The sequence below is a fragment of the Callospermophilus lateralis genome, chromosome 19, assembly GCF_048772815.1.
Source record: "Callospermophilus lateralis isolate mCalLat2 chromosome 19, mCalLat2.hap1, whole genome shotgun sequence".
In the NCBI taxonomy this organism is placed as follows: Eukaryota; Metazoa; Chordata; class Mammalia; order Rodentia; family Sciuridae; genus Callospermophilus; species Callospermophilus lateralis.
In genome coordinates this window covers 23,681,766-23,697,744 of record NC_135323.1, presented here as the reverse complement: position 1 = coordinate 23,697,744, position 15,979 = coordinate 23,681,766, and the positions used below count along the sequence as shown (strand labels likewise).

The window sequence follows — 15,979 nt, the reverse complement described above, 5'->3', positions numbered from 1 at the left end:
GAGGCAGGATCCTGCCTGCCTTTGGGTTTAATTAGTTCCAGGCCTTCCATTGCTAACCGATTCAATTAGATCCCTTTTAAGAAATCAATTAAATAATCAATTAAAAAAACTGAAATAGCCATACATGCAAAGAAGCCAGCGAATCGCTTATTAAAACCAGGCTATCCAGGCAGACATGGCCTATTTTGGGAAAGGAAATTCAGTGTCATCCAGCAGGAGCAGCAAGAGTGGGCACCCTGAGGGGGAAGTCGGGATTGTGTGGCACTGTAGAGCAGTGGGAATCCTACAGTCACTGTCCAACAGGGAGGCCCTGCACTCTGGACAGGGCACCCCGGGTTCTGAGTTCTCCCTCCCACCATCACTAGGGACTTCAGGAGGGCAAGGGCCTGGGGCATGGCCCACACGTCCAAGTCCACCAGGGAAAGTTGATTCCGCTTCTCTGTTTCAGGGCTGAGCCAGTCCTGTCCCGCATCCAGGAGAACCGGAAGCGAGTGATCCTCCCCTCCATCGACAACATCAAGCAGGACAACTTTGAGGTGCAGCGCTACGAAAACTCTGCTCATGGCTACAGCTGGGAGCTGTGGTGCATGTACATCAGCCCCCCGAAGGACTGGTGGGATGCCGGGGACCCTTCTCTCCCCATCAGGTCTGTGACAGCGAGCTCTGGCGGGTCAGCGGTCGGTCCCCAGGTCCCAGGACAGAGGAGCCATGGAGTGGGGAGGGCCAGGACACCAGGTGCCAGCAGCCCTGGGGAATGGCGGGTGTCTTAGATCAGAGTTCCCTGCAGAGGGTGGACCCTGCCCTTTGTTCCATCAGCTGCAGGTCAACACAGCCACACTGAAAGTTCAGACTGATGGTCACATTCACACTTTTTATTCTTCCTTGGCCCTTAATTCCTAGGACTGTGGCTTTAGGGGCTTTGCTTTCTGTGGTCTCTGTTACCATCTGCCAATTGATTTGGAAATAGGAAGTGGGGAAAATTCCCCAAATAAGCACTTCATTCGCTTTAAACAAGTTGTATTACGCTTAGTGGTTACAATTGCTCTATTTCTAGTTACTGTCATTAACCTCTTACTATGCCTACTTTACACATGGGACTTATTATTGTACCTTATCCATTCATTGAAGGATGTGTGGACAGGAAAACCAGCACGTGAGGTTAGGGACGCTCCAGGGTCAGGCTCTCTCCAGCCAGGCCTTGCACGCCCCTGGTTGGGAGCTACTTTATTTCATGAGACTTGAATAACTGCAGAGTCTCTCACCCTTGTTTGTGACACAGCTCCACACAGGAAGGGACAATAGTTGTGGCGTCTTGCATAGGGGAGGGCCTCTGGGAACTCCGTGTGGCTCCCACCCTAGGTCCCTGCCTGGAGGGGCGCGGGGGTCCACAGGTCTTGTGCCCGCTGTGAAGTGTGAGTGTCAGGGTGTTGAGTGAAGCAGGTTGGCCTCAGTGCCCAGTGCTTCCTCCTGCTGCTGTAACCAGTGACCGCACCCACGAGGACGCAGAACAGCGCAGATCTGGTCTGACTGTTCCAGAGCGCAGAAGTCTGAAGTGGGCCCAATGAGGCTGAAATCCAGGGTCCTCCCGGAGTCCCCTGTGGAGAACTGTCTCCTGGTTCTTTCCTGCTGCTGGAGGCCCCTCCGGCCTCACAGATGCCTGGCCTCTCCAGTCTCTGGCTTCTCCCTCCATTTTTCTGCTGCCCTCTTAGAAAGCCCTGTGGCTACATTTGGGATCCACAGGAACAATCCAGGACAGTGGCTGCGTCTCAAGATATTTTCCTGAATCACGTCTGCGAAGTCCCCGTGACGTCCCGTTCCCAAGCTCCGCAGGGCAGGATGTGCCCGGGGTGGGCAGCGATGGCATCTCCTAAGTGAGGGCCAGAGGACACCAAGCGTCTGAAGTCGGGGGAGCTGGAGATGGGGTCTCTGTTGGACCATCCCAGTGGGTGTTTGTTGGTATTAAGGGAAAGGGAGAGCGCCGTGGAATGAGGACTGGCTACAGGTAGCCCCAGATTCTTTCTTGGTCTGCAAGTTTGCCATAAGAAGAGCCCAGTTCTGAGAGGGTCTGTGTCCTCCTGTTTGAGGTGGAAAGTGGGAGGCTGTGTGAGACCAGGGCCCACCTGGGTACCAGGAGGGTTCCTTTCCCAGCCGACTCTCTGTCACAGTTCAGTTTCCACCTGGACCACATGTAGGATGGCAGGGCCACAGCTGGGCCCACTGGGAGCTAAGACGTAGCAAACCTCACTAAGGTTTCCCGAGAGCCAGGGCACAGCCTTCAGCCACAGGTAAACCTGAATGGCAAAGCTTGCAGACCCAGCGGCCTCCAGACGTGAAAGGGGTGAAATTGAAAACTCGGACTTCAGGACATTGGTTTCATGTTTTGGCCAAATGATGCCCCCCACTCCCCAGCCACCCCTGACACACGGAGAGGTTGGCCATCTGCCATGACGGTAGCAGAGTGAGAGCGTTGGCAATGGAGGGGAGGCTTGCTCAAAGTTTGCGCCTTGGTGCCCAGCAACACCTGTAATGGTGTCTCTGGAGACATCACGCACTGAGCAGAACCAGCTTGTGTTCCATGAGTTATGGTGACATTAACAGATGATTAATATGCACTTTAAAGACTCAGAGTCATGATCGTGAGTCATTACTGTTGTATGTGCCTCTGATGCGCCAAACACTCAAGTGCTAATGATCTCCTTGGATCTACATTCACTTACAAATGCTTAATTTGTTAATAGCGGATGGGGTGTCAAATCACAGGAGAGACATCTGACGGTCCTTCTGACATTACTAACCACAGGGTGGTTTCCTCCTCATCAGCACACCGTGCCTCCTTCTTCCCTTGACGTCAGAATGTTCATAGTTATGATTTTGCTCTCATGAAGGGTGGGATGAGAACTTCTCTTAATACAAACAGCACCGAGACGGAGGAGTCCTTTAGTACCAGACTCTGTGGCGTGCCACGTGAAGTGAGACGCGTGGCCGTGGGAGTTCACGTCCTTCTATCCCTGCTCACTCTCTGTTTCTTCCTGCTTACCTTTCCTTCCTCCCACCTGGCAAAGAGTCATTCTCCAAGGTCTTCTCCCGTCCTCTGCTCTCCATTTGCACCAGAGTGGGCAATGGGCAGTGCTAAAGAGGGCCAGGCCAAGTGCCAGGGAGGGAGCTGTGGGGTGGGGTGGAACCATGTCCCACCCAAGAAGGGCCTGCCACCAGCCCCACATGATGGTGCTGGGCACACAGAAGCCATGTGGTCAGGTCCTCAGGCTTCCAAGAAATGCTGTGATCTAGATCCTTCCAGGTGTTGGCAAAGTAAATCCCTCTCCTTCAGGACCACGAGGACCTGCAGCAGGTCCGAGAGTGCATCTGGCCTCTAGGCCCTGGGCACTCGGTTTTTACTCTGTGTCTCTTCCCTGGAGGGCCCCCTCTCCCTGGATAGCCTCGGCCATGCTCCTCACCCAGAGAACTATGGGCAGCTGGTATGGGGCATTGCTGTGGGCTGGGGGCCAGGGCATAGTGTCCCCCCAAACCACAGGAGAAACATGGCCCGTCTTCCGAGGACTCCAGCCAAGCCTACAGGACAGGACTCCCCATTGGCCCACCGAGTGTCCGCAGCCCCCTGTGCTGGGGTCTTCTTTTGGGAGGCTTTGGTTAGCACTGACCCAGCTCTCACTTCTGTGTGGAGAAGGCACCCAGATCCACGGACCAAGCCCTGTTTATTCTGTGGGGATATCATTTCAGTGACCGTCACCAGACCACTGGGCTTAACTTGTCGGGCCTTTTTGACAACTGGACACAAGCCGGAGGTCCTCTTCCCCAGACCTGTTTAAATGGATGGAACGTTGTACAAAATTTCCTGGGGGGCACAGGTGCCGTGGGGCCCACCCCAGGAAGCCCTGGGGGTCACCTGAACCCTGCTTAGCTTCTTCCCTGGCTTTCCCGGCCAGCAGCCTTTCTGTGTGGCCCACTGGTCTGTGTGCTTTGTGAAGCCAGGTCCACAGCTGTCCCTCTCAGAGCCGTGTCCACAGTGTCCAATGAGCACCCTGGACTTAGTGGGCATGCCAAAAAGGACCATTGAATGGATGGACAGATGAGGTGACTGGAGGCTCAGGAGAGGAGTTTGGCTCATCAATGATAGAAGAAGGGGGTTGCCCAGAGGTGATGGGGGGACGAGAAGGGGACCATCCGTACTTCCAAGGTGAATCGAGCCTTCATGGAGACTCAGGGAGTGACACCAGAGAGTGGGAGGAGAACCAGGGGCTAGAGAAAGGGGCAGCCGTGTCCTAGACCAACCCAGGAAGGCGAAGCGTCCTGTGCTCACACAGGGGGCTCACTGCAGCCTTAGTGAGGCACCTGGGGAGCATCTGTGCTGAGGCCAGTGGGGTGGGGGGATGTGAAGGGATGGGCAGAGTGGAGAGTGGGGGACACTCAGGCAAGGAGGGGCAGCAGCTGTCCAGGGCGCCCAGGCCCAGGGCACAGGCATCCCTCAGAAGGGAGGATGGCGCCCACAGCTCAGAACACCAGCAGGTGGAGCTACGGGGCAGCAGCCATGAGCCACTCAACAGTGTTACACTGGGGACTGTGTCACTCACCCATGCCCAACGTCCTCAAGGGCTAAGCCAGGATATGCGAGTCAGTCCCTCCACGTGGCCTCTTGCTGCTGTCGAGGGCCGCAGTAAAGCATGCTGTTGTGGATCGGCCACCCGTCCCTGCCCGGCTCCATAGTGAGTTCCCTCTATTCTTAACAAGTGGAAGGCGAACACTCTGAGATGACACGGTCAGCGCACAGCCAGGCCCCGAGGAGCATTCTGTGCTGTCCTGGGTTCTGCATGAGCTGTGCTTCCTGTGACTGGCAGAGCCCCGGTTGCTCCGTGTCTTTAAGAGGTGCCTGCATCTCGGCTCGTTGTAATCCACGGTCCCAGTGTCCCACGTGCAGCTGTTACTGGCCCAAACCTCGTGCGGGACGCATGGCCGTGTTTTTAAAACCCTTGTGGCTCTGTGGCCGTCACCCCGTGTCTCCTGCTGGGTGAGGTGGGTCCTCCTCCTGTGCTGGGAGGGAAGCGCCAGCCGCCCCCCCCATGTGACACCACTCTGAGGAGAAAGCCCTGTCAGTCCCCAGCAGGCCATGGTTGGCTCCTGTTCACACTGTCCAGGTCCCCACAGGGATCACCCCACTCAGCAAGAGTCAGATCCCCTCCTGCCCCAGGCTGCTGCCACATTGGGGAGCTGCCACAGGCCCTCTGCCCCTTTCCTTGGGGCCCAGTGGGTGAGGGCAACAGGGAGGAAGGAGGCCCTGAAGCTCGGGATGGTCCTCCTTCATGGCTGGCTTGTGGTACTTCGCGCTGCCTGGGGAGCTGCATCACAGCTAGGTCTTCCTTGGGGTGCGGGCGGGCCGTGGGGGTTCTTTCAGCCCTCGGCATGGCTTGGGCCATCTGAACCACCTGTTGCTGGCTGGCTGGCCTTGGGCAGAGACCTGAGGGCGGCCTTCCCTCCTGCCCCTTGTCCTCTTGCTGGTGGGTCTGCGCTGAGCCCACTGCTCGGTACCTTCCTGTGGTTTTGCTTCTGTTTTGTGGATGACCATGTCATGGGTGCTGTTAAGCAGCCGCTCCCTCCTCTGCCCTCGGCCCTGGAAGCAGGGTCCACTTCCTGTTCTGGGCATTTCCTGTCCTGCATTGGTCAGCGGGTGCCTTGGTGCCTGGTGCACTGTGTAAGCCTGATGAGGTCCGACCCTGTCGTAGGCGGCTTCAGCCCTTCACCCCTGTGATGGTGGCAGTCCCTTCTAAAGTGCTCCCCGTCCTTGTGCCTACTGTAGGTTCCACCTCTGGTTTCTGAGTCCCACACATCTTTGTCCCTCCAGCCTCCCTCATGGGGGCCCTCTCTGCTCCACGGGGCGCTCTTCTGTCCTGAGCCCGAGTCCCTTGTCACTGGCAGCCAGGCTTGGGGCTGGAGGGCAGAGCCCGAGAAGTGGGGCTCAGGTCTTACAGGACCCTGCTGTCCCCAGGGGGTACACTTCAGGGAAGCCCCTGATACCTCTTCGAGACTCCACCCACTCACCCGTCCCAGCCAGTCCTCCCTGGCTGTCCAGGGGACTGCGGGCACCGAGGTTTGGACAGCAGGACGACACCTCAGGTTCCAGGGCTCTCGCTGGCTTTGAGAAGGCAGAGGTGGCATCGATAGTGAAGAGCAGGAAAGTGGGTGATCCTGGAGCCCTGCTGAGGGCAGGGGGTGGCCAGGTTGGCCAAGGATGGGAAAAAATAAGTGAGGGCTGGTTGAGGACAAGGACAGACTTTCAACAAAAATCCCTCCTGGATCTCGGCAGACCTGCCAGGTGTGCGGCTGTGCTGGTGGACATGTAAATTCTGTCCTTATAACTTCATGATCATGGTCGCAAAGAAGAGCAGCCGTGGTAGGCACCAAGGGGATGGTGTTTCTCCTGAGGGCACCTGGGTCCCTGGACACCTGGCTCAGAGGCCTGCAGAGGACCCTACGCAGCTCCGGCCCGGGAACTTCGGGTCTGGACGGTTCTCCCAGCTATAGGCTCCCAGGCCTTCTGCCCTGAGGCCATAGGATCCCAGGAGCATGGATGGGATACATCACAGCCCCTGGCTTTCAGGGTGTGGGCTGAACGCTGAGTCAGGTCTCCTCTGTGAGCAGACAACGGGGCCTCCTGCTCTGTTTAAGTGGCCCTGTAATTAGTGACATTGCTCATTAATAACTAATCCAAGCTGATGATTAACAATGAGCAATCCTTAATCCAACATACAATTTGATGATAAATTATAAAGTACAGGAGTCATTAGAGCTGATAGACTCGTTTAGTGGGGGAGGACTGCCCACTGTGCATGGTTATGGGGGCTCAGATTCTACGTGCAGAGGCACCTCAAGGGAGGCCATTATCCCCGCGCCCCCCCCCCCAGAGAAATGTGCCTGGCTTACATGAGAGGAAAGATTTAAGAGAAAAATGAGATTTTTTTTGTTAGACTTTAAAATAGAGGTATCTTCTCTGTGCGTCAGCAGATGTATTTTAGGTACCAATGTGGGCTCAGCCTGTGGTAGGCCCTTCCAGGGAGACTGGTAAGTGACCAGGCCCCTCTCCTGCAGCAGTTCACAGGCCAGTTAGAGACGCAGACCCCGATGCAAGTGATAACCTGGGTACAGGGAGTGGGGTGTGTGGCCGGGTAGGGGATTTTGTGAGTGGAGTGGATGGCAAAGCTGCTTTTCTACATGCCAGGTGCTGTTCTACGCCTCACCCTCCTCTGGGTTCAGAGTTTTGTGCACTTAGTGGATGGCAGGGCTCTGCGGAGGAGAGAGCCGCAGGACTGTCTAATGGAAGACACTCGCTTCTTCACAGCTGAGCACGGGGTGGCCCAGTGGGGGGGCTGTCTACCCTGCCACCTGAGCCCCAGAGTTTCATCCCCAGAAATGTAACCAACCAACCAACCAACCAGCAAAACATTTGCTATTTGCTCAATTACCTGGGAAGAATGCCTCAGGGTGTCACAGCGGAGGGGACCTAAAGGGAACCTCTGCATGGGCCTCTCACCACCCAGTGGCAGGTCCAGTAGCCAGGTAATGAGGCTGTCCCCACCCCTTCAGTCTGCTCCTCAGAGCAGCCAGCAGCCTGCCCAGGGGTTGGGAATACAGGGCTTCCCAGCTGCGGCACCTGGTTCCTAACAGCTCCAGATGACAGTACCCTAGGCAGAAGTCACCCAGGTTCCCAGTCTAGGCTGGACTCGGCCACTCGTCTCTGCAGAAGGAGGGACTCTCACGAGGCAGGCCGCGGCGTGTCTGTGAGGGTGCCGGGTTCTTCATGGGTACACAGGGACATTTCAGAACCCCCTCCCTCTTCCCACAGTCCTGCTTCCGTGATCTCAGTCACCCACTGTCCATGGGAGTCGGAAAATGCCTCGTCTGTGTGACTCTTTTAGGACAGAGACAACACGTGACTTTTATTCTAGTATATTGTAATTATTCTCCTGGTTTAGTTACTGGTGTTAATCTAGTATGGTGCTTAATTTATAAATCTAACTTTCATCACAGTCACATCTATGTAGGCAAAGGCACCACCTGTGTAGAACTCAGTACTGTCGGCAGGTCCGGGCGTCTCCTGGGGGGTCTGGAGCATGGCCCTGAGGACAGGGGGTCCCTGCAATAGAACCGTCTCCTGGGGTCATTGTGGGGTTAACCTGTGAGGTGCTCAATACTGTGTGGCGCTTGGAGGCCGCCTTCGATACTGGGTCTGGTTCTATGGAGGCCACGCCTGCTCCTCGTGCTGGGAATCCTCTGGCCCCATCTTCTGCTCTGCTCCAGCTGGTGTGGTCCATGTCCCTGGTCTGGTATCCCACCTGCCGAACAGAACCCTAGATGCCCACAGAAGAGACATCTTTAAAGCAAAGGAACGGCAGGAAGCCAGGGGGCCTGGCCTCCTACACAGTCCCCTTGGGGAGCTGTTCAGTATACAGGCACCTGCTTCAGGTGACACAGACGAACTTTGTGGACATTGCTAGGTCCTGGCACCAGCCTGGGCCCATGGGCGATACTTTTGTATGACCCTCTGCTGCTGTGCTGTGGGCACTTTTCCTTTGGAAGGGAACTTCCCGGGCAGCCCCTGGAGCGAGAGCAACATTGCAATGTAACCGCTACAGCGTTCGAGGCAATGACAGCTGCCTCATCAGCCAGCACGGGTGACAGCTCAGGGCAGCAGAGAGATTAATATGAATAACGTTGGAAGGGCTCCCCCTCCCCGGGAACCCGGCTCTAAGCTGTGGGCTGCCAAGGAGCCGACAGCTGTATTTTAAATTTAAGGATTTAAGGAAAAATGGAAGACACTTCACCCTTGAGTTAAATGCCCAATTCCTGAGTTACGGCAGGACATAAATAGGGAACACGCAGATCCATTAATTTATCAAGTTGATCTGGCGGAGGGAAGAGCGATGGCCTCGGATTTTTCTTGGGTGAAGATGGATGTGTGTGTTGATGGGGGCGGAGGACAAGGGAGGAGGCTGGAGGGCCAAGGGCAGAGGCCGGCCCCGCCCTTCTGGTGGCTTTGATCCCTCTCTGTCTGTGATTCGGAATGTGCTGTTTTCCAGACCCTCCCAGATGTAGGCCTTTCCTCCTGCCCTTCTTGCCCATCCCTTTTTTCCACCCTACCCTCAAAGCCCCCCAAGAAGACTCTGATGGTGCTCAGAGCAGAAGTCAGCCTTCCTATTTCTTCCTCACGGCCTCCCTTGGCTTCCCTTCTCACCTCCAGGCCTCTCTGGTCCTCTGTGAGTCATTATGTCCTATGGTTTTGAGGGGTTCCTGGGGACAGGGTGGCTCAGGTGCCCACCTGGGCTCAAGTGCAGGCAGCCTCTTCCTGCACTCAGAGGCCTCAGCCTGCAGGCCCTGGGGGGTTCCCCAGGCCACGCCAGTCACACAGGATCGGTCTCCGTGGAGCAGGACCTGGAGCCCAGCCCTACCCACCTTCTCTCCTTTGTGGAAATGCAGAGCACAGGGACTCGTTTAGGTCGGAGAGAAAGCAGGTGGAATTCTATTGTAAACTCGGGAAGTTCATTGCGAGCACTGAAGGCAGAGCCCGTGGTCTTCCTCGCTGAATGACGCACTGTGGACAGGCCATCACGTACAGGTGACACCCAGCCGCTGAACCACTGAACCCCGGGGCATTCTCCTGCTGTAGACTCAGCCCCATGAAGCCTTCTGGAGCCTTCCCCAGCCTTCCCCAGTGAGAGGTGCGGACTGTGCTCTGCTGCTTCTGTTTGGAGTTTGAGGACACAGTCCTCATTCCTTCTGCTGCCAATGTGACTCTAGCAATAACTATGGTGCCAGGCACACGGGCAGTCAGGGACAGCCAACGTCTGCTTCTCCTGGCCATCTAGGCCCGTGTCATCAGTCAGTCTGGTGACACATCCTGGTGGCAGTGGGAGGCTTGACAAGCTTGTCTGACTATTACGGGTGACATGACCACCCACTGTGCTGGACAGAGCCACGGCCCCTTCAGAGCTGGGAGAAAAGGCCATGGGTGAGGCCCAGGGACACTGGATCCAGGGCTCCTTAGGCACTTGGTTGGATGCCCAGGACAGTCCCCTGAAGCTGAGCCTCTGCGTGAAGCTCAGTGGGCCCCTGGGTGCCTAGGAAGTTTACCCTAAAGGACAGAGGAAAGGAGCGTCCTCTCAGCATCTTTCACTGACTGAACTTCCCGCTGCCATTTCTCGGGGGTTCGGCTTGCGGGGTGAAGGCCCCTGGCGGTCAGCACACCTGAAGGTTCTTGGTGGACAGATGCAGAAAGCTGACTTTCCTTATCCCCCCATCCTGGAACTCCCCACCCCATCCCCCTTGCCATGTTGGGGAACAGGGAAGGATGGGTCGTAGCCACTCATGTCAACAGGACACTCGGCCCCCCACCAAACCCCAGAGCGTTTCCTCAGAGTAACTACATACACGGAAGAAAAATCACAATTCCCCACACCTCGTAGTCCTCTCTGGGAAACTGGAATATTTGCTCGAAATTGTAGAGACGTCAGATCCTAAAGAATGGGAGGAGGGCGGAAGAGAAGGCTGAAGCCATGAAATCAGCACTCTGTGATCTGCCTCTAGGAGTGGGGTGCCGGTAACAGGGACCCTGCCTGCTTCTCCCCCAGATGTTGTCCTCCAGCCCAGTAGAGAAGGATAAGGGCGGACACTAGGAGACAGGCTCAGACTCCTCAAGGCTCTTTTTAATTATGTATTCATTGCAGAATTCATACTGCAGTCATTGTGAATTTCATATTCACTGTAAAAATTAAAAATACAAAAGAGAATTAGATAATCACTCACAATCACACCGCCCAGTGATAACCTCTGTTAATATTTTATGAGTATCTTACATATTTTACATTTTTTTACTTTGATAAAAATTTTACACGTGCGTGTTTAAAAGTCAGACGTGTACTCTGCGGGGCTCTGCCCACGGGGCCGCTCTCCCTTCTTTCCAGTGTACCTTTGTTTACCTCCGACCTCCCAGCAGTAGACCTCTGGCCCTGCCTCACCCTGAGGTTCATCCCTGGTCTCCTAACTTTCCACCTCGGGAGGCCAGGCATCAGCTTGCTCACCTAGGTTCCTCTGCCAGGTGTACCCTGGGCTCTTCCTGAGGGTCCCCCCACCTCCCAAGGCCCCAGGTCTCCAATGTTCTGATGCTGAGTTTCCTATGGGTCTATTTAAGTCCAGCACTAACTCCCCTGAGTTAACCTCAGGCTCCCTGGTCCAGGGCTCCATCCACCAGTTGTCCTCACTGTAGACACCAGCTACAAGTGTCCGCTGACCCACACTGTCCAGTATGGCCACAAACTCTGTTCTTACGATCTTCCTTCAGGTTTGATAATTTGCTGAGATGACACAGTACTAAGAAACCTCTTCCTGTGTGATTACCAGTTTATCAGGAAGAGCCAGGCAGCTCAGGAAGAGCCAGACAGAAGAGATGCACAGGCCAGGCCCACAGGGAGGGTGGACAGAGCATCCTTGGCCCTCTCCGGGTGATTTGCCAACTGGGAAGCTCTGATCCCATGCGGCCCGCGTAGTTGACTAAATCAGCGCATTGGTAACTGCCCTCAGCCTCCAGCACCTTTCCTCTCTCTAGAAGATGGGGAGGGATGGTGGAGATTCCAGCCCTGCGATCCTGGCTCGATCTTCCTGGCAACAATCCCCATCGTAAAGCTACCTAGGAGCCCCCACCAAGAGTCATCCATGTTATTAGCTTACCAAAGATGCTTCACCAGTCAGGAGAGTCCAAGGTTTTAGAAGCTCTGTGCCAGGACCTGGACCAGAGCCCAGTACTATATGTTATCCGTCCCTTCCCCTCATTGCAATGTGCCTCCTCACATCATTTTCGATACTTACATCATTATAACCATAGGCAGCTCATCCGCATGGTGTACTCTGGTGGTTTCCCCTTTCCTGCAGTGTTTTCCAGATGCTGTTTTTCCCCCTGTGCTGAGGACTGAACCCAGGACCTCATGAGCTACATCCCCAGCCCTTCCTACACAGTTATTTTTGTTTGTTTTTCTGGCCTTAATCATTGCCTTTGTGTTTGTTTGCTTACTTTATTTTCTATGTGCTTTTCACTAATTCAACCCCAGACCCTGTGCCACTTGTCGGAATCCCTTCTCAGTCCTCTGAACCACCTTAGTGGTTCCTCTATCTGGTTCCTCTTCCTGAAAAGTTCTGGAGTGCTCTGGTCCTTTCATCAGAACTTGCTACCCTCTAACAGGATCCTGGGATCCCTTTTGCTTCCCTCCCTATTGGGTCTCTTGTATCCTGGATCCCATATCTTTATCTTTATAAATTTTTCCAATTTTATTGATGTTTGTATCCAAGTAATTGTTTTAGTCCTTCCATAAGTAAACATTTCTGGATAACTCCTTCCAACTTCATAAACGGTTTTCTTCTCCAGTACTGACCACCAAACCTTGGGGTGCCTTACCACCAATCTGCATCCCAAAACTCTTTTTAATGCTTTTATTTTGAGACAGGGTCTTGCTAAGTTGCCAAGGCTGGTCTTGAGCTTGCCATCCTCCTGCCTCAGCCTCCTCGGCAGCTGGGATTACGGGTGTGCACCACCATACCTATTTTAAACAGTGTTCTCTCAGAATTTGGGACAGTCTTGTAACAACACAACTGCTGGGAACTCCAGAGTCATTCTAACTTCTGGTTCTTTAAATGTGGCTTGTCTCCTCCTCTGAAATTGCTTTATTCCACATATTCTGAAATTTCATGATGATGTGGTTTGGAGTTGGTCATTTTTGTCCATTGTGCTGGGCACTCAGTAGGAACTTCCCATGAAAATTCGCAGGCATCTTGGAGATCCTTCCTTCCTTCTAACTGTGTGTGTATTCTCCCTATTTGGACCCCTTTCTTTGGGTCTTGAACCTTCCTTTTGGACGATCTTTGACTTTCTTCCTTCACCCTTACTTCTCCCCTCTGTCTCTAGGCTATACATTTAGGATGGTTCCTTAACTGTTTCCCACTCTTTCTGTTTCTGCTTTTGCATTTTTAGTTCCACAGGCTCTTTGATTCTCTGCTGATCTTGTGCCGTGGCACTTCGTTCGTGTTTTATTAATGCAGTATTTTCTCTATCCGAGACAGTAATGCCGTTATTCAAAATGAAAGGCACGTGTGTCTCTCAAACACCATGTTGAATCAAAGAATCCAGGCACAACGTCGTGCCTACTGCTTGATCTTTCTGTATAAATTTCAATTCCGAACTCATCAAGTAAGTATGAACACAGCTTCTGAATGCCAGTCATGTCTCTATGGTGTTGTTTTAAAAAGCAACGAATTTCACAAGCAAGCAAATTAATCTGCAGCGTTGGAACTCCAGTGGCCATGGCGCAGTGTGTAGGGATTTCTGGAAGACCCATCTGGTCATCTTTGTGTTTTGTCTGGGTGATAGTTAGATAGATGTGTTCAGTTTGCAAAAATTGACTGAGTTGAACACTTGAGATCCGCATGCTCTTCTGTGTCAGCTCTACTTCCCTGAAAAGTTTTCATTAAAAATACCAACTAGAGCCAGGCGTGGTGGTGCACACCTATAATCCCAGCCACTCAGGAACTTGAGCAATTTAGCAAGACTTTCTATAAAAAAAGAACTGGGAGCCAGTCATGATGGTGTGCGCCTATAATCCTGATGATTTGGGAGGCTGAGACACGAGAATTGTGAGTTCAAAGCAAAGTCAGCCTCAGGAACAGCAAGGTGCTAAGCAGCTCAGTGAGACCCCCTGTCTCTAAGTAAAATACAAAATAGGGCTGGGGATGTGGCTCAGTGGTAAAGTACTCCTGGATTCAATCCCCATTACACCCCCCACCCCACCCCCCACAAAAGAACTGGGGCTGTGGCTCAGTGAGTAAGTGCCTCTGGGTTCAATCCCAGGTACCAAAAATAAATAAACAACCAGGGAGCCAGGTGCGTAGCCACAGGGTCATCCTAGCCTCTCAGGAGCCTGATGCAGGATGGCAAGTTTGCAGAGACCCTGCCTCAAAATGTTTAAAAAGGGCTGGGGTGTAGCTCAGCGGTAGGGCACTGGCCTCCCATATGTGAGACCTGGGGCTCCATCCCCAGCATCTCAAGAAATTAAATAAATAAGAAAGAAAAGAAATGAAAACTGGCTATTTTTTTCTAACAATTCAGTGAGTTCTAATAATTTTCGTTGATTTTCTTGTTTTTATTTTTCCACGGAGATAATTACATTATGTACCAGGAAGTACCTTACCTCTTTATTTCATATCATACATCTTTCTTTTTCCCTTAGTTGCAATCTGAAGACCAAGATTGAGTATTAATGGTGATAGTATATCTTTATCTCATTCCTGACTTAATGAAATGCCTGGGGGTTTCACCATTATGACTAATACTAACTGTTTGTTTTAAATAGACTTTAAGGGAGGGAAATTTTCTTTCTAATGTAGTCGAATTTTTCTGGTAATACATACAGAATGTTTCACATGACATTTTGGCATTTACTTAAGAGATCATATTTTTTCTTGATGTATTAATATTTTGAGTCATGTTAATAGATTGTTTAAAATAGAGCCACATTTGTGTGTTTGTAATAAACACTAATTAGTCCTGACATGTTAATTGCTAGTATTTTATTTACAAATATTAACTCTGTCCGGGTGTGGTAGCGCTTGCCTGTACTCTCAGCAACGTGGGGGAGGCTAAGGCAGAGGATGGAAGTTCAAGGCCAGCCTCAGCAACTTAGTGAGGCCCTAAGTAATTTAGGGAGATCCTGTCTCAAAATAAAGAGGGTTGGGGACGTGGCTCACTGCCAGAGTGCCCTGGGCTCAACCCCTGGTACCACAAAATAATAAAACAAAACAAAACAAACCCTCCATATTGATTAGTGAAAACTGTAGTTTTCTCTCTTGTGCGCACATCTGCGCTGTTCCCTTGTCAACACCAGCCTATTGAGAGTAGCCCAGCGTCCTAGGTGCTGCCCTTGAGCTGTGCAGTTCACTGATCGGCAACACATTCACCCAGTTGGCACCCGTCAGAGTGTTGATATGGGCCAACTGGGTGAATATGCTGCTCACCAGTCAACTGCACAGCCAGGGCTGTCAGCCACTCTGCCTTTGGGTCTGCCTGGGCCCTTCCTGGAGATGGTCGGCGGCCTTTTTGGTGAGCCCTCTGGGGGGCCCAGTGCTTCCTGGGTGGGTGTGCTGGCCTCCCTGCTCCTACAGGAGCTTGGGCCAGCGGAGACCAGACCTGTCCACTGTGTTCTAGATCCCCACGGTCCCCCCTCCCACGCACTCTTGGCCCCCTCAGTGGTAAACAGTCACTGCTGTCCCAAGACGGGCTGACCTGGGCACCCTCTGGTCTGGGTCTATGTGGCCCAGTCCCTCCAGTCCCCTCTCCTGGTCCTCAGGGCTTGTCCCTTTCTGCTTTGTCTCGCAAAGCTTTCTGGAGGACACTTCTGCCGTTCGCCACTAAAATGTGAAAGCTTCTTTATGTTTAGGATCAAAGGTCTTTTCTTGGTACTAAGGCATTGGTAAGCGTTTTTCCCTCTCCCTTTAAAATAAGACTTAATTTTTAAATCTTTTCCAGGATCGAGCTCCCATTGCTCAGTTCCCCTCTTCCTCAGATTGGCTCTTCTCCCCCGGTCTCTGGCTCTCCCCTGCCCTTCTGAATGGGATGTGATTTCCATTTATTTCCATTTTACTTTCTTTTTGTCTTGCTTAATAGCAAACACATTTAATGGTCTATCTTCTCCTCCACGCACAGACCTGCCACAGCTCATGGGTTTTTATACAGAACGTCGAGTTGACAACATTTTCTAAATAGTGAATAATTCCCGGGTTTATTTTATCACCTATGGGAAATTTAAATGTATCTTTTATAACCGAATAGCTTGGTGTTTTAAGTGTAAACTTTTATTCTTGAGCTTTTAGTTTCTTACTACCTCAGGTGAGGGGTTCAGTGAGCCCCAGGCTGGAGGCTCCAGGAGGGTGAGGC

At 52.8% G+C, this 15,979-nt stretch overlaps 1 protein-coding gene across 1 annotated transcript in view; it reads left to right on the top strand.

Moving 5' to 3' along the window:
* The window catches only part of Galnt17 (polypeptide N-acetylgalactosaminyltransferase 17), a 351,033-nt gene that overhangs the window by 210,365 nt on the left and 124,689 nt on the right, over positions 1 to 15,979 (top strand). The window contains exon 5 of the mRNA XM_076839996.2: positions 449 to 646. Within this exon, the coding sequence (XP_076696111.1) occupies positions 449 to 646 (198 nt within the window). The remainder of the gene's footprint in view (positions 1 to 448; positions 647 to 15,979) is intronic.